General features: G+C 46.6%; 1 protein-coding gene across 1 annotated transcript; it reads right to left on the bottom strand.

Moving 5' to 3' along the window:
- Positions 1–19,947: 19,947 nt before the first annotated feature.
- LOC126513120 (neuroguidin-like) lies at positions 19,948–21,029 on the bottom strand. Its single transcript, XM_050161291.1, has one exon. It carries the CDS (start codon positions 20,989–20,991, stop codon positions 20,047–20,049), a length of 945 nt encoding a protein of 314 aa, XP_050017248.1. The 5' UTR covers positions 20,992–21,029; the 3' UTR covers positions 19,948–20,046.
- Positions 21,030–23,121: the final 2,092 nt, after the last annotated feature.

Genomic DNA, 23,121 nt, shown 5'->3' with positions numbered 1-23,121 from the left:
CCTCTGACCTTCACATATGTGCTGTGACATGTGTGTGTGTGTGTACATGCCGCACGCACACACACATACACAAACGTAAACTAAATATCTTAAAGTACTCCACACAATATAAGGTAGTAAGTGGAGAAGGGAAACTGAAAGGAAGGTTCAGCAAAGACGAGCCATGAAGCTGCCTGAGCCACGCGTTCTCATCCACGGAGCAACACGAAAGACGCATGGATCATGAAAAAGTTACTCGTGAAACCAAGAAATTGGGTTCATTTCTCTTGTTCAAATTCGAGGACATGGGGGCTGAGAGATGGCTCAGAGGTTAAGAGCACTGGCTGCTCTTCCAGAGGTCCTGAGTTCAATTCCCAGCAACCACATGGTGGCTCACAGCCATCTGTAATGAGATTTGGCGCCCTCCTCTGGCGTGCGGGCATACATCAAGGCAGAATGTTGTATACATAATAAATAAATAAATCTTTAAAAAAACAAAAAACAAAAAACAAATTCGAGGACATGAAGCCAAGCGGTAGACCTGCCTCGGGTCACCCCTGGATCCCAGATGCTCTGGAATGCACCCCACGACAACAGCACACATCATAGAGAGAATGCAGTCTCCCCTGCGTGTCCCCCTACACACAGTGACTTGCAGGAAGACAAACACCCACAGACACCAAGGCACAGACCCTCACAGAGCATTTTCAGTTGTGGGCATCTTGCACGCACGTGCACAGCCCGTGAAGTCAGGACAGGGGAGCTCAGTGCTCTCTTTGCAAAATGAGTTGACTCTGTCACCCGATGGGTTCTCTTAGCATCATTTCCCAGGATTCCCCAGGCCAGCCGGCGCTCAGCTCCTCTGTTACCAACTGTCAAAGCCCCATGCTCGGATCACGATTGACTCTCAGCATCGCTTATCATCGCCCTCGGATGCGATGTACACAGTCGTTTGATTAGAGGCTGCTCCCCTTCCTGGACTTTCCGCTGCTCCAGATGTTAAGGAGCTGAGTCTTTTTGGCTTACCCTCCAGCCTGCTTGGCAAACAGTTAAAGCCTAGTAAACATGTGTGGAGTTTAAGTGAATGATTGCATACATAACCATGAGCTTTTTCTTTAAAACATGTTTTTACATTTATTTATACTGTCTCTGTTTGTCTGCCTGCCTGTCTTGTCTGTCTGTCTGTGTGTGCCACATACCTAAAAGTTTGAAGGCTGCTTCCTTCCACCATGTGGGTCTCAAGGATTGAACCCAGATCCTCAGACACAGCAGCACGTGTCTTTAGCCACTGCGCTATCTTGCCAGACTTATTGCGTACCTTTTAACACTGTGCAAGCTATCTATTCCAGTTTGCTTTCTTCAGCTATGCTAACACACTCTGACCCAAAACAACTTGGGGGGTTAAGGGCTTGTTTGTTTTATACTTCCAGGTCACAGTCCATCACGAACAATCAGGGCAGGAGCTTAAAACAGAAACTGCTTGTTGGGTCATTCTCTGATTGGCTCCCAGGCCCACGCTTAGTTAGCTTTCTGATGTAGCCCAGGAACCCCTGCTTAAGGAAAGTACTGCTCACAGTGGACTGGCCCTTCCTGCATCCATTAGCAATCAAAGCAATGCCCCACAGGCCTACCCGAAGTAGGCAGTTCTTAGGTTGAGGTCCCCTCGCTTGAGGCGACTCACACCTTCCAATATGTTATGTGGGTATCTATACTTTCATTTTACAGATGGGAGAACTGATGCTCAAAGGTCACGTGATTTGTCCAAGCTCAGCAAGCGCAGAGAAGCTTGCTCCAGATTCAAAACTGGACTCCTACACACCTGCTTTCAACCACCTCTCCTAGCCCCCACCCCCACTCCTGTTTCCTGCCCTCCTCCCCTCTCTCCCTCTTTCTCACCCTCCCTGGCTTCTATAAACACGGATGAGTTCACGATGAATGAGAGGTCTGGTTATTCACGTTGCCCCGCGCTTCCCTGCTTTGCACAAATGTGGTTTCGTAACAAGGATCTGATTCACGCTCAGCTTCTGAGGACACCTAGCTCCGCGTCCCGTTGCCAGCTCCTCGGCAAATGTTAAGGTGCTGAGGGAGAATCGTCGACATTTGGAAGTTGGAAGCACATGCCTTATTCCGTACTAGGGAAAGAAAGTTTGCGAAGGACAAAGGGAAGCCCCAGTGGAGACAGAAAGACAGACAGGGCCCTTCTGGCTATGTTGTGTCCCAGTCAGCACACCTGGCTGGCCTCTGAGAAATCAGAGAGTCCTACAAGGCACCTGCAAGAATACAGCAAAAGAATTCAGCAAGCGAGGAGCCCAGGGGCAAAGGCACCATCAACCATTCTAGTCGTTCTGACGGCATTGCGGGGTTTTAGGCGGCACGGTGTATTTTCCTTCTTGCTATGATGAAACCTCTTTGCTCATTAGTGTGGAAGATGCACCTATAGTCAAGGGCACTATTTCCCTATCCCATTGGCCAGAGGGCAGGGAAGGGAGAGCCAGCGAGAGGCAGATGTTCTCTGGCAACAGATGTGCCTGCCTCACCCTGGGACCATGCTGCTGGTAGCTAAGGCTGGAAGAGCAGTCACTGCCATATCCATAGACAGCTCCTCAGGACACCTGCTCCAAGGTGAGTCCGGTGGCTTATGTTCCGAGATCAGGCTGGATGCTCAGGAGTTTTGGTTTCCCCCTGGCACAGGCAAGTTAGGACCCACTGGAGGAGCTCTGGGGTTGCATAGAATTCAGTGTGAACTTCTGCTCCCTGCCTTTCCCCGCTCCATGCCCTTGGACTGGTAACGGGCCCAAGGTGTTAGTTTCCTCATCTGTAGAATAGTGGCAAGGGTTATTGGGGACTTTATCAGAGATGGATGCGCTACCATGCCTGCCCACTAGGAAGTGCTTGTGGAATGCGCAATTCCTTTCTTCCATCTTTTCTCTTCCCTCGCATCTTTTCTTACTGAGGACATGAAGAGTTAGTGGGTGTCTTGGCTGTTTTGTCTTGTTTGGTCTTCTTGGGTAGCTTGACACGGCTAGTGTCCTCTGAGAGGACATAAACCGCACCTGGAAAAAAAAATGCCTGCATAGGATTGGCCGTAGGCAAGCCTGTGGGGGCATTTTCTGGGTTAATGATTGATGGTGGGAGGATTCCACCCTATGGTGGGTGGTACTATCTCTGAGTAGGTAGGTGGCTCTGGGGTGGATAAGAGAACAAACTGAGCCAGCCAGAAGAAACCAGCCAGTGAGCAGCATTTCTCTGTGGCTTCTGCTTCAGTTCCTGCTCTAAGTTCCTGCTTTGACTTCCTTTCATAGGCTTGGATGTGGGTCTGTAAGCTGAGATAAACCCGCTCTTTCTCAAGAGGCTTTTGGTCACGATGCTCTGTCATAGCAGTAGAAACAAAACTAGGTCAGTGGGGCTGGGTTAGGGGGATGTTGGACTCAGGATTGTCTTGTCCAGCAACTGGAAAGTGGCGTTGGATTCGGCAGCTTCAGAGTCTGGATGCAGGAAGCGCCTTAAGCCCCTGGACCAGCTCAGGCACCAGCCAGAGGCTCAGGAGTACAGTGCACTTGGTGGAAAGCAAGCACAGGGCTTCAAGCTTCTAACTCTGAACCCGTGGCTCAACAGGCAAAGCACGCCAACTCTCAGAGAGACTTTCAAGGGCATGCGCTGGAATGAACTGGTGTCAGACTGGACATTCGTTGATCCAAAGTGGGTCCTTTGTGGCAAAGTAATCACTTCCTCCTTTTGTTGTTATCTTTAGCTCTGTGGGTCAAATCAAATTCACCAACATCTTAAAAAACAAACAATCTAGGACTGGAGAGAGCTGGCTCAGCAGTTAAGAGCACTGGCTGCCCTTCCAGGGGACCCAGGTTCAATTCCCAGCACCCATATGGCAGCTCACAACTGTCTGTAACTCCAGAGCCAGGGGTTCCGGCACCTTTTTCTGGTCCTCACACTAACATGGTACCTAGACATACACACAGGCAAAAAAAAAAAAAAAAAAAAAAAAAAAAAACCTACACATAAAAATAAATAAATCTTAAAATCAAACAAAGCAACTCCCTGCTAAAACCATGCACCCACCAAGCAGCAGGCATGTTACATACGTTAACTCCATTAGACTTTTTAACCGTGTGGACCGAAGCGTGTTTCCTCATATGTGGCAGCCCTAACATCTCCCAGTCCATGTAACATGTATAACCAGTGCCTATAAAGAGGCAATTCCTGCTAACTAAGCCTGTGTTAGTCACATGACCCAAATACAGCAAAGGAACCACTGGAAGGAGAAAGGGTTAATTTGGGCTCATGCGGCAGGGGGATCTCAGTTCACTGCTGTGGGAAAGCACAGCTGTGGGTGTGGCTTCAGCCGTGGCCACTGAAGTGTGAGGCTGTTCACACAGCTGACCAACTTGGGACAGGAACCAGAGGCAAGCATACCACTCAAAGACCTGCCCCTGGAGGCCTGCCCTCACTTCCACCAGCCCAGCCCTACCTCTTAAGGGCTCCACAGCTTTCAAACTAGTGCCGAAACCCGAGAACTGAGGATTCAACAAGAGCCTGTGGGATGCACTTCAGAGTCAAATTCTAACAGGTCATGAAGGGATCTTGATTTGATAGAGCTGATGTCCTTATAAGAAAGGGACATTTGTGTATGAGTTGTCGTGGTCGTGCCCCCCTCCACATGTTGTGTGTGTGTTTGTGGGTGTGTGCACACTCATGTGCGCACACACGCGCATGTGTGATATAGTGAGAAGGTAGCTGTTTCCTTGCCAGGAAATGGCCGAAGCCCGGAGTGTTGTAATCCACCATGGCGGGAACATTTACACTGTGGGAATTGGCAGACACTGTAAACCAGTTGTTAGACCTTTAGGACATGCTCTCCCGGACTCCATCAAACACATGGAAGACATGTATAGGGACCAGGATCCTAGACAGCAAGGGTCAGCCTTGGTCCTGCAGGAAATTGCCCGGTGACACACTCTGGGTTTCATCGGATAGACCACTCGCTAAACTGAAAAGACCCTTAAAGCTATTCCGGGCCACGTTTCATTTCACAGACTGAGAGTCAGGGTCCAGAGACGGGAAGTGACTCGCCTAGGGTCACACAGCACATATATGGCAGCAATTCATGTCAACTTCTATCTAATCGGTGCAAGCCTATAGCTCTCATGGGGGGGAGGGTTAATGGGGGGAGGGGTAATGGGGGGGTATGCCAGAGGTTTTCTGGCATCTATCAAGTATCCGTGCTGCTATTTGGGGAAAGATTTTGTGAGGATGAGGTTGTGTTTTTCTCGTTTCCTGGCTCTTCCTTCCTCTTGCATTTGCACACCCTACGGGGCGGAGTAGGGAGAAAAGCGAGACGCACACTCTATAATCAATAATGCAGCCTCTTCCGTCTCTGAGTGGAGTCTGTGGAAGTCGATGGGAATAGCACAGCTTGTAACTGTGCAGATTGGACCGGAGCCCTAAAGTGCACCCTAGAAAACACGGCTGCGTGTTCTTCATCTACAGCTAATTATAACTTTATTCATTACAGTCTGGCTCATAAGATTATAGACCTAAATCAGGAATAGAATATGTGTTACATATATATTTTTGTAATACTTTTCCTCCGTCAGAAGTGAGTCTCTGCCTCGATCGGAGGCGTGAAGTCAGAGTCCCGTCCCTGAGTCAGGCATCTGCAATGTGGCATTTTCTGTCGCCGCCCCACACTTTGCTCAAAGCAGCGTGAAGGTGTTAATCAACTCAGAACGCGCCCGCCCCGCCCGCCCCACCCGGCAAATCACAGCGCCTGTCAAAGGAAGATGTAGAAGAAGTTATTAATCTTTGGGGCCAAATGTTTTTAATTATGTACATACAGTATTCAAATTAGTTTTAAAATGGTCTTAGAGGTTCATCTCCTCTCCTACAGTTTATCCTGCCAGGCATGGGGCCTGCAAGCGCCAAGGGAGAAGGCAGATTGAAGATCGCCCTTGATCCATCCTCAGAACCCCTGAGGATGAGCTCATGGGCCTCTTTTACTGTGTTCCTTTCCTTAGGTAACCTCAACGCAGTCCTTGGCTTTGAATAGCATCTATATGCTAATGACGTCGAAACGTGGCTCTCGGGCCCTATTCTGTGCACTTGACTCATAGGTTCACAAGAAGACTCCACTTCAGTTTCTTCCTGGGGGCTTTGTAGACATCTCAAGGCTTCGCTGCTCAAAGCAAAACTACCTTCTCTAGTAAAACACGCCCTGCCCTGTGCTGCCCTGAGTGTTCACGTATCCACGGCCCACTGTGACTCAGTACACAGCTCCATCCAGGTGCTCAACCTGAAAAGCCATGGGTTACTCTGCAAAGCCATGGGTTACTCTGCAAAGCCATGGGTTATTCTGCAAAGCCATGGGTTATTCTGCAAAGCCATGGGTTATTCTGCAAAGCCATGGGGTTATTCTGGACTCTTCTTTGCAATGAGTGTATTTAATGGGTGTCTTTTGTACATTGTATCCTGAGGTCCCCTCCTCCTCTACTAGGTCACAGACACTCCCCTGTTGTCACCATCTTGTCCCTAGGCCACAGTAGCAGCCCCTGAGATGGTATCACTACTCTCTGTCTTGTATTTCCAAGGCCTCGTTTCTACCCAGCACCCAGAGGAATGCTTTAAAATATAGGCCCGTATCCACTCCCTTCAGCCCTCCTACAGCACAAGAACAAACTTCAGAGTCCTTGCAAGGACCATAGGGGACTCTGCCTGGTTCCAGGTCCAGCCCACCTTCTCTCGTCTCCATTCTTCATGCTGTGTGACGCATTCCTGCAACTCTTGGAACTCGTTAAGCCTTGGATACGGATTCATTCTTCACTCTCAAGACTCATCTTCCTGTCTTTAATCCGGTGGGAATCCATCGAACGTTAGCTCCTCGATGAGTCCTTCCCAGAGGCACTGAGCCCGGGCAGGGGGAAGGATGACCAGCCCTTTCCACACCCCTCAGAGTTCCGTCCTTGCTCTTTCACTGCTCTGACAGAATACTTGACGAAAGCAACTAGAGGGATGGAGGGAGGACTCATTTTGTCTTTGGTTTGAGGGTGCAGCCCATGACGGTGGGAAAGGCATGGAGACGGAGGCAGTTTGGGGGTTATATTTGAGGAGGCAGAGATAGTACAGGAAGCAAGGCTGGACTATAAACCTCAAGGCCTGTCCTCCAGTGACCGGTTGTCTACAACTAGGCCCTACCTCCCAGCCATTCTACAACCTCCCCCAAACAGAACCACCAGCTGTGGACCAAGTGCTGAAACACATAAGCCTGTGTGTGTGTGTGTGTGTGTGTGTGTGTGTGTGTGCGTGTGTGTGCAAACCATAACAGAAAACAAGGAACTGAAGGGGAGAAGGCCGACTGGTGACAGTCCCAAATGTCCACAGTAGTTGTGGAACAAGAGGTGATGAATCCACCGAGCAGTCATTGCTCATTGGTCAAAGCCGGGCTGTGACTTTGCCTCCTCATCCTTACACAGTCTTGGATTTCCTTAAGCCAGACCTGACCATTCTTTAAAAAGCACCCCCCCTCAGAAGTAAGTCTTCATTTCCATGCTTCCCCCCAAAAGCCCTGTGTGCATGGAAGATGTATGTAAATGTGTTTATATGTGGACACGTGTGTGTGTGTAGGTACACACGTGTGCACATGCATATGAAGGCCAGAGGCCAACACTGGGTGTCTTTTGAGGCAGGGTCTCTCACCGAACCTGGAGCTCACTCGTTCTGTTGCCAGCAAGCCCCAGGGATCCTCCTGTCTCCACCTCCCTAGTGCTAGGATTAAAGGTCGCAGCAGCACATGGATGCAGGGGGCCTGAGCATAGGTCCTTATACCTGGGCAGTGAGAACCATAAAGGCCGAGCCATCTCCCTCAAAACTCCTCTCTGGCTCCCAGTTAGATATTCTCCTTCACTCTACTGAGTTCTGAGAGCTCTGATTCTCTGGCTTCGCTGAGGGCAGGAAATGTGCCTGCTCACTTTTCCCTCTTCTGTGTTTAGCTGCAAGGGGGTGGTGAAAGCCGATTGGCTCTGTGGCTGTCTTGTTACAGCACAGAGTTGCTTTGCCTTCTCGGGCCTGTCTTTTCCTCCTATTGTCAGATGGTACGCACATCAAGGTTAAATCTGAGTTCTACCTACCCACGCATTGTCTGAGTCCCACGCACCCATGCATGGACTCTTCATGGTGCTGTGACAGTACTGAGTCCTTAGTGAGCACTCGGGACATTTCTGCAGCGTTTCTGCACCCCTGGGGGAAGTGTTGTGTCATCTCAGTCCGGTGAGAAGAATCTGGGATGACAAGTGTTTCTTCTCTGCCAGGGACTTGGTTGTAGTCTTATCCGAGAAAGAGTTGGAGGTGGCTTTCTGACATTTTGTTAAAAACAGAGGGGACAGTCACTATGATGTTATAGTCTCTTTGGGAGTTTCCTCTGGAGACAACAGAGTTTTCCCCTTTTTCCTGAAGAAGGCAAATGAGGCCTGGCATGAACCATAGATTCATAAGGCTTTTTGTGTGCAAACAATATATCCATTATAGAAGAGCTTTATATTCCCTCATCTGACACGCAAGGGTGGCGCTTTGTATAAACCACATTGTTTGAGCAGAAAATTGTATTCTACAGATTTCATTTTGATAAGAGAATCCTGGCTTTGTCACCCAGCAACATTTTAAGAAGTCACATAAAGAAGCAATGCCTTGAAATTGTATTTTCCTAGCGAGCTAATTCTGGCAGGAATCATCATTTCCCACAGTTCCTTGCTGCATCCCGAATAGTCTTGGTTTGATCAGAAATGTGTGTAGGCCAAGGCCATACTCTTGTAGCAGCTACCTGCGATGTGTCAGATGGGACACATCTTGGCACGTCAGTGGTGCCAAGACCATTGTCAGCCTCGCCATTCACCTTGGTTGAGGGCAGTCCATGCCTTCTGGGTATCTGTGGAAAGTTCATGTGTTTCGTTCAGGAGACCCAGAATCACATAGGCCAGCCTAGCTTCCAACTCTTTATAAAGCCAAACTGACCTCATAGTTCTGATCCTCCTGCCTCCGCATTGTGACTGTGGGGGCCGCAGGCATGCACCACCACGTGGTGGTGGGACTGAACCCAGGGCCTCCTGCATGCTAGGCAAGAGCTCTGCCAACTGAGTTTCATCTTCAGAATGAATATCTTTTGCTCTGGATAGGCAATGCGGTGGACAGAACTCTGTCTTTCCATCTCCACAGGCTTCTCCTTACAGCAAGGGGAAATTCTAGACAGTCCCTCTTTGATATGGAAGGAGTCGTAAAGCCTGGAAGTTCATGTGCCAGAGGAGACATGATTCACAGTCACCGCACTGTGTGGGAAGGACGAACTGGGATGCAAACTGCCAGCATGCTCCAGGGTTTGCCTCTCGGTAATGCGAGCTTTGCAGTCTGGCCAGGAGTGAGCTTTTTACCATAAACATTCAGGGCATGCTGCTTATGTTTTAAAAGTGATGTGTTTTAATTTCCAGCCAAAAATACTATATGTTTGGATTGCAGTTTCTCAAGTTGCTAAAAAATTATTCAGAGGAGATGAAAACCTGCCATGCGGTAGAGGAAGCAGCCTGATGTTTAATGCAAAGGCGAGACCGAATCTCTCTCTCGGAAGCATGATCTTCTCTTTAAGCCCGCCTGGGAACGGGAATGCGGCAGAGCTGCGACATTTGGGGGCTGCCACAAACTGGTGTCATCTATGGTCAACTTGGATGCCCTTGGAAGTATCAGGGAGAATTGGTTTAAATGCACACAGTTTTTCATTTATTATGGTGATAGCAGACAATATAAGCCCATGAAGCTGCAGGAGCAAGCGTCTTTCAAATCTAATGTCCTGTGATGGTAAAGGTTGCTCTTTGCCCATCTACACCACAAGTCAGCGGGAGACTGTACTCTGTGTCTCCTCACAGGTATCCTCATGTCCTGGGGGGAACAGCCACTATCTTGAACACTGTTAATCACCACACGCCAGTGAGGTTGGTGCTCGGGAGCACTGCCGCGGCAAGTAAGCAGTTAAGTGTTCTGGCCCAGAAGCAACACTTGTCACCTCTGTTGACACCTCATTGACCAGAGCTGGTCAGCTGGCTGCCTGGAGCCACACCAGCTCTGCGCAATGCATTCTGTGCCTGGGAGGAGAACTTGAAAGCTGCAAGGACTCTGCATTGGGTATGGAGTATTGAATGCCCGTGAAATGGCAGGAAGAAAAGAAAGACCCTATAATCATATCTCAGAGGGAGAGAAAGCTTGACTCCTAAAGAGATTTTCTTTTTTTCTTTTTTTTTTTTTTTTTTAAAAATAATCCATTTTGAGCAGGATTCAAGATCTTTCATTTCTTTCTCTCCTCTCTCCCTGTCCTTTAACATCTAAGAAATTGTCCGTGAATTCTCTCTGTACTTGAAAAAACAACTAAACCCTTAGGGTTGAGATAGATTCTTGGGTCTGTGTGCAGGTGTAGGTGCACATATGTATGTGTGCATGCATGTGACTGAGTATGTGCGCGTGTGTATGTGACTGAGTATGTGCGTGTGTGTCTGTCTGCATGCATGTATGTATGCAAGTGTGTTTGGTGTAGGATGGTGTAATAGACCAGAGACAGAGACTAAAATACCTTAGTATGATGCAAATCCTTCCCTGAGCTACCCAAGAATGCAAGGTTGCTGGGAAAATGGGAAATCTGCGATGCCCAGTTCTCTAATTTGATCTTGATCAGGTCCGTGATGGACTTCCTAAGAGAGAGGATTCAACAGGCCTTATGGGTAGCCACCATTTTAGTTCACGTACGCCTGAGCCATGGGCAGATGTCCAAGTTAGGCTGAGGGACAGGCTCTCACTGTGTCGCTCTTCCTAGGAAGAGCGCTGGGACCAGGGGACACCAGAATTCATAAGCACAGTCCTTCCTGTTTGCTCATAGCAAACTGCGTCTTCCCAGCGATTCTCCGAAGTAGCCAGGGCATCCTGTGACAGACCTGGAGCCTGGAGAGATGAGACGATCTTCCTGAAGATGTCTGGTTAGAAGGGGCAGAGCTAGGATCTAAACAAAGACCCAGATGTGTGACCCAGCACTCGCTGTATTGTGCTCCCTGTGGGAAACAGGGACCTACACACCTCAAGCACACGGGAGTCCGCGAAGAGGTTATTGGAACCCTCGGAGCAGTAGTTACAGGAAGCTGTGAGTTACTAAGGAGGCGCTCTTTGCGCTGGGTAGTCTTTCTGGGTCTGTCCCATGTTTGAAGCAGAGAGATGCCGGCTGACGTAGAGTGGCTCCATGCATCTTCACTAACAAGTCTCTAGAGAAGGGATTTTACCTAACAGGTAAGTTTCTGGGAAGGAACCAAACGTGCTTAGCTCTACCTTTTCTGTGTTTTCTTGACTCCACCTCTGAGGAGGATGAAGTCAGGACCTAAAATCAGGTCTTTCAGGACATGATTTGTCCTAAAATCAGGCACACTACGGCCAGCCTGTTTCTTGGATGGGCAAATTGGAACCTAAAGCGTGTTCTTCAGATCACCTTCAAGGCTGCTATTCTGACTGGCATCTGTGCCCTCTGTCTTCTCTCTTGGTTTGTTCCAAACTTATTCATGGAAGGAAGAAAACAGGTGGGACTATTGATCACTCCCAGCTTTGTGAAATGAGCCATCACAGATGAACCAGTACAGGTTAGTGCTATACACCCCAGCCCTCTGTCTTCCTGCTTTTCTGGGATTTAAACACAGTTAACTGGTTTCCAGGGCTCAGTGTAAAATTCCATGTCTCATTTATGTCTAGATTCCTCCCACTGTCCACAATTCCTGGGCTATGATAGGACCCACAGTCAGGATAGGAAGTCTATAGTTGGCCCAGAAAGCTGGGCTGGGAGAGTGTGCCTCCCACAGAGACATGTTGACCACACGGCTTCAGAGGCTTGGGAAGAACATAGACAACAACCTTTGCAGTGGCACCTGGAGCCAGGCCATTTGCCTTCCCAGCAGGCCCTGTGGCTGATCTGCCCATGCTGGTTTGGCCGGGAGCTCAGGTCTATTGCCTGGGAACCACCAGAACAGCACGCCCTTATCAAACAGAAAGAAACCAGCACACACCTGGGTGGAGAGCTAGGCTCCGGTCTACTCAGCAGAGGCGTATTGAGCCAGGAGCACAGCTTCCTCCCGAATGGGATCTGTCTGACTGGGCATCCCAAGATTCACTGGGTCACATCAACCCCAAAGCCTAGAAACTCAGGGCTGTTCTGAGCAAAACCTAATTTCCAAAGAAACCCAAGAATGTTGGGGGTGTCTGTGTTTGGGTAACTATACCTAATTCATGGTCTGAGCACAGATACATGTCAACATGATTTTCTACCCTCACTGGAAATCCAAGCCCGTGTCCTCATCCTCCTTGAGAATAATATGAAGTTACATAGGATCTAGCGTTTGATCCTCTAGGTTCAGTTCTAATGTACACACACACACACACACACACTTCTCCAGTCTGTAGTCCCATGGAGTTTTAAATGTAATGTCATTAGGCTTAATCAACTTATTCTCTACTGCCTCTGGTATTTGCCTCTTTATTCGGATCCCCATTCTCTTGATCACCCTCACACCTCAAGTTATCTCTAGAAACCTCACGTGTTCAGCGACAACACCTGTCACATGGGTGAGGCCTCCGCTTAGGTCTCTCTTCTCAGCTCTCTGCTGCAGAGGGCTGGCTGCTGACACTATTTTAGCATAGGATAGCCTGGCGCAGAGCCAGTGCGTTATTAGGACTCTAGAGAATCGAGCTCCGTAAGATATACTCATGGGTGTGCGGGTATCAAAAGATTCATGCAAAGCCAGGTGTGGTGATACATGCGTGTAATCCCACTTGAGAGGCTTTAGCAGGAGGAGCAAAAGTTCAAGACCGGCCTGGTTCTGTGTAGCAAGTCCCCAGCCAGCTGGAGCTAGCCAAACCCATATTCAACACAAAACAAAAACAGAGACAGAGCTGGGTGGTGGTGGTGCACACCTTCAATCTTAGCACATGGGAAACAGAGGCAGGCAGATCTCTGTGAGTTCGAGGCCAGCCTGGTCTACAAGAGCTAGTTCCAGCTGTTACACAGAGAAACCATGTTTCGAAAAAAACAAAAACAAAAAACAAACAAAACAAATTTAAAAAAACCCCCAAACCAACCAAACAAGCAAACAAAAACAGAGACAGAGAGAAAGAGAGATTAGTGTTTGTCACTTTTAATTATGTACGTGTGTATATCTGGTGCCCAGAGGCCAGAGGTGCTGGTTCCCCCTGGAGCTGAAGTGACAGATAGTTGTAAACTGCCTGGTTATAGGTGCTGGGATTCAAACTCAGGTCCTCTAGAAAAGCAGTATGTACTCTTGAGAGCCTGGAGAGTTGATGGTATGAGATCCAGTCTGAGGACAGGGGAAGGGCTCAAACCAGTTACGTTGTAGTCATGGCTTCTAGTAAGAGTCCCATCCACAGTAGGAGGGCCATGGCTCCACTCAGTTTGCCAGTTCACCCCTAAGTCTCTCACCTCACCAAGACACCCTGAGTATCTGACCAATGTCTAGACACTCTGACCCAGACTGGTGGAGACATAAAATTCATCAGCATGCCAGGTAATCAGTAGAATATCACTTAATTAGTTAACTAGCTAATTTATTAATGAGCAAAGTGTGAGTGCTGCTAGTTTGCTTATCACCATAGGTGCAGGTCTCTGTCGATGACTTTGAATTGTCCCCAACTCCTCTCACACCTGCGCAGAAGGCACCCCGAGAAAAGGAAGGGAATACTCAAAAGACACAGAGTTCCATAGCCCCATCACAATGCTGCCAGCGGTGTTTCATTTGTCATTAGCCCTAGGTAGGCTATCTTGAGCCTCGGGTCTCTCTGTGGTCTTCTCTGTATGCCATACTAGACATATTCCATTCTGCAGCCACCTCGCTAGGACCAGGTCTGCACGAATGCAGAGCTAGCTGGGCCCCCATCATTATAAACCCAATCTAGAGCACACAGGAGCTCTAGATCCCCAGCCCCACCTTACTAATCTCCCCTCCCTGGACTCCTATAAAGAACTGTTTCAATCTAGGCCTTGTGCTTTCCACAGACACTGAATGGAGCAGGCAAAGCCCGGGCCAGCAAGCCCTCCATAGCCACACTGGTTTTCTAAACACCATTTGCATTTGCTCCCGTGCGCTCCCGAGGTGAGGACTGGCTGGCTCATTGTCACATCTCACAAGTGGAGCAGTGGCTATCATGAACCATCTCATCACCTTCGTTGGTGGCTTGCAGAGTCATGCCTCTGTGCTCCTTGCTCCTCCGTGCTGGACCAAGGCCAGGCTCTTCCTGGAACTGGCTTGGCCTCTCTCTGGACTCAGGAGTATCAGGTTCTGAGGTTGCTCCCTCAAGCCCCAAGATAGAGATGGGGTGTGTTCTCCTTTGGTGTGCCTGGTGTGTAGCAGAAAGAAGCCGAACCCAGGGCCCTTGGAGATGCCACCCTTCCCGAACCTCAAGGCTTACATTTACAGCGTCCTTGCGAGGTGGCAAGTCTTTGAGCGCCTGCTTCACCCACATAGGGTACAGGTGCTAGCGGGAGCCAAACAATGGCAGGGATAAAACCAACACCAAGCTGGGTGTGATGGTACATGCCTGTAATTTCAACACTCAGGAAGCTGAGGCAGGGAGAAGATAAGCTTGAGGAGAGCCTGGGCTATGTAGTGAGTTCTAGGTCAACCTGGGCTGCACAGAGAGACTCTGTCTCAGTGAACAAACACACCCACAAATAGAATAAAACAACAATAATGTTACGGTAATAGTTGTTACAGACACCAAGCACACAGCACTTTTGTGCGCAGGTGCTAAGTGCTTCCCATGGACTGTCTTGTTTGGCTCTCTTGGGAACTTGAGGGAGGAGTTTCTTTATCACTCATGGAGACTGGGAAGCGCATACTTCCTGTGAGCTGGTGATTCAGGTCCTAGGGGCTGTCTCTATTGTCTCCCCCCCCCCCCAACCTTCTGGCTTTGATTTGTCACCCCCCACCTCCAGTTTTATTTATTTGTTGTTTTGTTTTGCTTTTCTGAATCTCACTTTGTATCCCAGGCTAGCCCGGATCTCACTTTGTCGTGATCCTCCTGCCTCAGCCTCTGCCACCACTTCCAGCTGAGCCCTTCTCACTCTCTCCTACGACAGGGTTTTGAGAGAAGGAACCACGACCTCTGAGCTGTCAGCTTTTCTGTTGCTAAGAGCCTCTCTCCAGACCCTTCCCTTCAGCACCTCCTCTGACATGCCCTCCCAGCCAAGGATGGCTCCATCAGATTTGCAATCCCCTGTCCTCCCAGCTGGCGGCATCCAACTCAAAGTGAGGAGGTTAAGGTAGTAGTTAAGGACACTATATTCAGGAATCTCTTAATGTCAACATTGGGGAAACTTGCATCAGGGGAGAGAGAGAGAGAGAGAGAGAGAGAGAGAGAGAGAGAGAGAGAGAGAGAGAGAGAGAAAATGATTAGAAACCCAGATGGTCTAGACACTGACTTACTTTGCATTAGCAATGTCTCTGAAATTCAGATCTAAACTTCAAAGGAGAAACAGAGATGGGAAAACACATTAGGGTGGAAGCTAGGGTTATAGTGTGTGGTGAGAAATAATGTCTCACAAAAAACTTTTTATTAAATCTAATATGTCCTGTGAATCTGCTGGAGTGTAGACTTCAAATGTCATCATATTGGATTTGTCAAAAGTGTCTCTTTTTACCTGAAAATGGAAAAGAAAACCCTTACATAAAATATATATTTAGTGTTAGAAGCATGATACTACAGTTTCTTTGAAATTTCACACATAAAGTCAGAAGCAGCAAAATATTAAAAATAGTGTACCAGCCAAGCCTGGTGGTACACACTTGTCAACCAACACTTGGGAGGTGGAGCCAGGAGGTTCACCAGGTCAAGGCCAGCCTAGATTGTATAGAGATATCTCCAAAGTCACCAAAAATAACCATGCAGTTGTGGCACATGCCTTAATCCCAGCAAATGGGAGACAGAGGCAATTGGGTCTCTGAGATTTGGAGGCCAACTTGGTCTACATAGTGAGTTCCAGGACAGCCAAGGTCTACATAAAGAGACCCTACCTCATAAAACAAAAACAGCCCCCAATAACAAGTTTATTATTTTCATTAATGAATAATAAAATATACATTTGATTTGTGTTAGGATTTTTATTGCTGTGAAGAGACACCATGACCACAGCAACTCTTATAAAGGAAACATTTAATTGAGGTGGCTTGCTTACAGTTTCAGAGGTTCCATCCACTATCATCATGATGGGAAGCATGGCAGCATGCAGGCAGATGTGGTGTTGGAGAAGTAACTGAGAGTCCCACATCTTGTAGGCAACACGAAGTTGTCTGGCAATCACACTAAGGGAAGCTTGAGCAAGAGAGACATCAGAGCCCACCCCCAAAGTGACACACTTCCCCCAACAAGGCCACACTTCCTAATATTGCCACTCCCTTTGGGGGGCATTTTCTTTCAAACCACCACATTATCTGTTTTAACTGAGATTTTATTTAGGGTTTCTAAACTGTGAAGAGACACCATGGCCATGGTTGTGGTGATACTTCGTTTGTGCTATAACAAATAAAGCTTACCTGACAATCAGAATATGATGGGCCAAGCAGTGTTTAAAAGAATACAATTTGTGTGTTGTTATTTCAGGTGTCAAGCTAGCCGTGTGGGAGCTGGGCGGGATGAGAAGCAGGCCTGCCCGCAGCTCCTTACTACAGTGTATGAAAAGATTATTCCACAACATTTGTTCCTTTTTGTCTAAATAAAAAAAAGAAATGTTTTAACTCTCACACAGTAAAACCATATACAATAAGGACAATTACCAGGTATTCTCTAAATACAAAAGGAAGATTTTGACTCAGACTTAGTAAAACTATGTGCAATAAGAACAATTATCAGGTAAGAAATATATTCACAATGTTCAGTTCATTTGCATTTGGCAAATCCAGAGAAAATACACCATTATCTATCCTATCTTGGTGAGTCTAAAGCTTTATATCTAATTTTCTTTCTATCATAACTAGGGAAACCATAACTATAACTGTCTAATCTTAAATTCCATAAGAGACCTGAGAAGGGTATATTACCTGAGTAAACATGAAGTACGGAGTAAGCGACCTTCAAGACTAAAGAAATGACAGAGACATCTGGGTGTCTGGAAAGTCATTCCAAGGTTCCTCTGTAACACTGGAGCATCAGTCTCTGGCTTACAGGCCTAGGATATCTGACAAACTTTACTGTGAACCAGGAATTTTTGAAGGACTGTCCTATTATGTCTTGGTAAAGTTTGACAGTTGTTTTCTTTTGTGTTCTGCTTCCCAATTTGGACAGAATTCTGTCAGCAGTTAAGGTAAAGGAAGTTTCTTGCCCAAATGGCTAGCTTTTGCCATAAAAAAGCAAACTCCATAGGGAGGTTCTTTGATGCCCATCATTTTCTTTAAAGTAGATTGGTGCTGCCACAGGCAGATGTGTCTCGTTGTCATGAAAGCCTTGTTACTGAAACATCTTAAATGCCATATTCTGCGGGTCTCTGAAGTGTTTGAAGACCACCTATTTATTTAAAATATATCTCTGTTTGACCTCGAAAACATACCTAACATGACTATAAGTTTGATTGTTATAGATGACTCACTACTAATCTGTCTTTCTTTATTATCCTAAATAGCTTTCAAGAACTAAAATGTTGTATTACATTTTCAAATGAGCTGCATAGGTGCAATAGCTTAAATAAGAGTAGAAACATATACAATATAACAAAAATAACCTTAAATTTGTGTCTATATATAAAAATTTATACCAATGTAAAATAGTTGAGACTAATGGTTGTTCAAAAGTAGACTCAATAATACACCTTTTTATTCCATCATTTCTATACTGTATCCCTCTTTTTCCCTTCAGAAAAAGATCCCTGAATCTAATCTCCTTTGTTTAGCTTTCTTCCTGACCATGATGAATAACAGTTTGTAACCAATTCTGCTAAATGCTGACAGACATCCATAACTCATCAAATGACCCAAACTATGCACTCAACCTCTTGGGAATGTGAGTGTCATGTTTTCTCAGCTACCTTCTGTTGTCTAGAGGTGATGACATCTTTAGGTAGAACATAAGACTCTTAATCTCAGGGCCTTGGGTTCAATCTCCACATTGGATGCCAATTGTTACATGAGATCTAATTGGTCTTAATAATAAAGACCCAGAGCCAGATATTGGGGCAAATGCTGAAAGATCAGAGAGAGAAGGGAGCAAGCCACACAGCCATCTTTTACCTTGCTAATTCCTCAGCCACATTAGGGAACCTGAAAAAATTAAGATAATTGTCAAGTCCTGGGAGAGTTAGCTGTATCATTAGTTGTTCAGTCTCTGTGCAATGGGGAAGTTCAAGGCTTACCTGCAGTTCTGGCTGAAGTAGTCTGTGAGACTGAACCATCTCAGCACCCTTGAAGCTGTTCTGGATGCAGAACTCTGAGGAAACTACAACAGAGGCATTCTGAGAGACTGGATCACCTGGACCATCCATCTTCATTGTTGTCTGGTCCCCTTGTTCTGAAACCACACAACATTCAAAGGTAACATACATATCTGTATTAACAAAATTATAGATCATGCATTGTACATAAGCCAGCCAAAAATGATTTCTTTGTTTTATGTTGAACAGGTAAAATATATGTCACCTGTATTGCAGGTTTATCTCTTTATGTCTGTAGCCAGGATTTTCAAGGGTCTCCCTGGTCAAACCTGATCTCTATCAACCTTGAAGGAATCCACAGCCTTTTGTTTTCTGTGTAAACAAAAGCATAACCTCTTCCCCAAAGCAATACATATTCTGACTTCCATTTTAAGGTTAAGGCATTCTTAAAGTATCTAGGCTGCTTAATTCAGCAGTTCCCCTGCAATCTCATGTCTCTTAGTAGCTGTTATTCACTCATTAGCAATCAAAAAATTAAAAGTCAACAAGGCCCCATACAAAATCCATCTTTATGTGACTTACCATTTTAATACTATTTTAGTCTCTCTTTAAAGGTTTTATTATTTCTAAATTATTTTCAATATTTATAAACTATTTTTTCTATGACTGTCTATACCCATTTTATTTTTAAAGCCTACACACATTTTTTTAAATACATTGTACCTATTTAGAGGTATTTTTCATCTGGGTTTGTTTTTCTTGAGTACCTGCAGTGTTCTCTGATCACATGAGACAAATCTTAAACTGTTATGTCAACCACCATGTGACTCAGTTTAGCACATGGTGCTGGTGCATAGCACGGGCAGATAGTACTGGTAGCTGACTCCAGCCCAAAGGGAGCTGCTGGTAGCTGTGCCTGTGTATGCTGCTGAGCATCAGCCCACCTGAGAGACTGTAGGACTAGAAAGGCACATCCAGCTTCTTGTCCAGAATTTTCTTTGGTTTTTCAGACCTTATGTGGATATATGTGGTTAGATATTGGGCAGGTGCCATGTGTAGTAGGTTTTTTTGGATCACCAGCCCCCAAATTATGACACATTATTGTTTATTAATTATGAAAGCTTGGTCATAGCTTAGGCTTGCTTCTAACTAGTTCTTATAACTTAACCCATTTTTATTTGTCTATGTGCTGCTGCATGGCTCATGGCTTTTACCGCTCCTCTTGCATGTCTTGCTCCCTCTGTGTCTTGTTGGTAACTATTTTTCTCCCCTGAGACCTCTCTGTCCCCAGAAGTCCTGCCTAACCTCTTCCTGCCTAGCTATTGGTCATTTATCTCTTTATTAAACTAACAGCAGGGACACATCTTTACACAGTTTAAAGGAATGTTGCACAATATTTTCCCCTCTTTCTCTAAATAAAAAGGAATCTCAAACATAATATAACTATGGGTGCCAGATGTAGCAGATTTTTTTCTGTCCTGCCGACTCCCAAATAATGACATGGAGTCTTTTTTTTTTTTTTTTTTATAAGTAAACGCCATTTTATTTAGTAAAGATCTTCCCACACTTCCAAGGCCATTTGCATATGGCGGAGCACCCGGATGACAGAGTGCAGAAGCGCGTCACCGGCGCCTCCGGAAACCTTTCTTCTTCCGGCCTTTCTTCGGCATCTTCTTGCGCTTTTTAGCAGGACCCTGGCTCTCGTCAAGATGGGGAGCCCCCTCTGTCAAAGCACTGATGTCGCTGAAGTGTGTGAGGGAGTGAAGCTGCGTGCTCATAACACTCGCTCGCTTTCGCCGTCCTTTCTCGCGCTTGCTCACACTTAAACGCACCATCATGCTCTCTTCATAGTTAATCCTGTGCTGATCCTCCTGACTCTGGCGAGTGGCATGGGGATGCCGGGAGTCTCGGATTTCCTCTGGGGCGTCTGAGTACTGCTCCTTCAGCTTGCGGATCACAGAGCTGCTCAGCGCTCGCCGCTTCGCCCGGTCCAGGCGCTTTTGCTCACGCTCTGCTTCGGTTTCATCATAATGCACTGGGACCAGGCGCGGTGGGACATATTTCTTGGAGGAGCCCTTCACAGACTTCTTCCCCGAAGCCTCGGACTCCTCTTCTGCGCCATCGTCCTCTTCATCCTCAGAGCCCAACTTGCTTATCATATTGCTGGGATGGGGCTTAAATCGAAGTGGGTCACTTTCACTGAGGCTGCCTGTCACCGCAGTCTTGACCAGTTTGTCAATCTGATACTTCAGTTTTTGGTCCAAGGGGCGAAGTTTTTCTAAAACCGTGCGGATTTCCACCAGCCTCAAAACTGTGGGATGTCCCTGCAGAGATCCTCCCGAGGCTTTGTCCAGGATGAGGTGGCTCAGGTCCATTAGGTACATGAGCAGCAGCTGGTCTTTCACTTCCAAGAAGCTCAGACCCTTCTCTGTAGAATATGCTCCAGTTTGGACTTTTTTTGTCAGGGCTTGTACCTGCGCTGTTACAGCCATTACCTGCTCCTGGAGGTTTTTCAAAAGTGTCACCGAACTCGAGACGTCTGACTCCAGCACTTCCGGGGCCGCCATCTTCGCAGAGCCCACCCTTTCCGGGGCCGAACTTCCTGGGTGCTCTGACATGGAGTCTTATCAAAGTATCTCCATGTTGATTTCATGCTTTGTTTCTTACCATTTTTTTCTAGTTTAACTAGTGCTTGCTCTCATGAGTAGCTCCATTACCCCCATAGGGGCACTCTTTTATTTTTCTTGTGAAGTTGCATTTATGGGGATATGATTATGCAATGGGTGGTAAATATGTTCTCAGGCAAATATATAAACAATGCATTTATGCTTCGGCAAATTTCAATTTCCAAAGACAAGTTAGCAGGTCATATCTATACATATTTCACTATCATCATATGGTAGTATTGTCATGTTTCCTTGACAAATAGAAAGTTTGGGATGCTAACTGTGAGCTTTAGAAAGCCCACCCCTTCTACGCCTAGCATACTAGTTAGGTTGTCCTTAGTTGCAGATAGTTAAATAGACTTAAACATTCAAGAGGATTCCTCGGGTCCTGTAAAGTGGAGAGGTGGTGGTATGGGTCTCAGACATTGCTTCCCAAGGTGCCACCTCTGTTTTTCAACTCCTCTGTCACCTTTGTGCTGTGACTACATCCTCAGTTGGTGTTTCTTCCTGATTGCAAGATGGTTGCCAACAGCGAGCCAGCCTTCCAGCCTTGCTACTTTCTTTCTTCAAGTTACTGCCCAGAAGGAGGAAAAGCCACCCTTCTTACAATGGTGAGAAGATCTGAGAGCTGTTCTCTGATTGGATCACTCCAAACTAATTTGGATACACCTGCTTGTGAGCCAATCATAGTGGAAAAGAATGATGTCATTCAAATTGGTTTAAACCCATAACCCCCTGGGGTCAAAGGTGGAGTCACAGCACAGGCTACTTCAGATGGAGGGTGGCTGGGGAGGAGCATGTCCTCAGGTGTCCTGGAGTGGGTACTGTTTTGACTTAGTGGTTGAGAATATAGAGTCAAACAAACTTGGGTTTGAATCTTGATCTCAGCCAGTTTACCACCAAGAGGTGATTGATTATGTCAACCTCAGCAAATGATAAGAAACAAAGTTTTTGCTCCATGTTTATAATATAATTGAGGGAGAGACTTGTGTGTATATTAAAACTTATTTTATTTCTTTGTTTATTTATTATTCATACAGTGCTCCCCCTGCATGTATACCTGCAGGCCAGAAGAGGGCACCAGATTTCATTATAGATGGCTGTGAGCCACCATGGGGTTGCTGGGAATTGAACTCATAAGCAGTCAGTGCACTTAACCTCCGAGCCCTAAAACTTACTATTTTTTTAATTAGAAACTTTTTTTTACATCTATTTGCTGTTGTCAGGGGGTGGGGTGTTCACATGCCATGTGTGCCTATGGAGGACAGAAGACAAATTGCAGAAGTCAGTCTCTCTCCATCTCACAGGTTCCAGAGATCAAACTCAGACCATCAGCCTTGCCAGGAAGCATTTTGCCTGCTGAGCCATCTTATCAGCCAGCTTTCCTATATTACCATCTACCTGGCATATTCTTTAGGAAATGGGTATCTGATGAATGGACTGGCAGTTATCATTTGTCCCTAGCATGGGGACACAGGAGGGCACTGCTGACAAACTAAAGCTTTCTTATTTTATTGCACTATTTGGGGTTGAACCAGGACCTTGATTGTGCCAGACAAGCACCCACTCACCACTGAGCTTCATCTTCTGGCCCCAAAACGTCCATTCCCCTCAGGTAATAGGGCTCTCCTGCTGTTACCGAGTGAAGGGTCTTTCACGGTTCTCTGTTCCTGAAATTTCTAGAAAAGATGGTTCCAGGGAGGGCCACTCGATGCGGGAGAAATAGTTCAATGACACTTACTTAATGCGGCTGCAATGAGGGGTGGATGTGTTGACAAATGTGGAGGGCTTGGGGCAGGGTCTGTCACATGGAAGGGCCACGTGTTAGTGTCGTTACAGAGGGCATTGAGCCTGCAGCCAGCTCTTGTGAGTTCATATCTCAGACCTGCCACTTCCCTGCTGTGCGCCTTTGTGCAAATCTCTGAAAGACCTTGTGCTTCAATATTTATTTATTTTTGGTGGTTTGAGGTGAGGACTTACTATGTAGCCCTGGCTGGCCTGATACTCTCTATTTAGCCCAGGCTAGCTATA

Source organism: Alexandromys fortis, unplaced genomic scaffold, assembly GCF_014885135.2.
Source record: "Alexandromys fortis isolate MF-2015 unplaced genomic scaffold, M_Fortis_MF-2015_v1.1 scaffold_122, whole genome shotgun sequence".
NCBI lineage: Eukaryota > Metazoa > Chordata > Mammalia > Rodentia > Cricetidae > Alexandromys > Alexandromys fortis.
The sequence above is the reverse complement of the archived record's forward strand: the minus strand, read 5'-3'. Positions and strand labels throughout refer to the sequence as shown.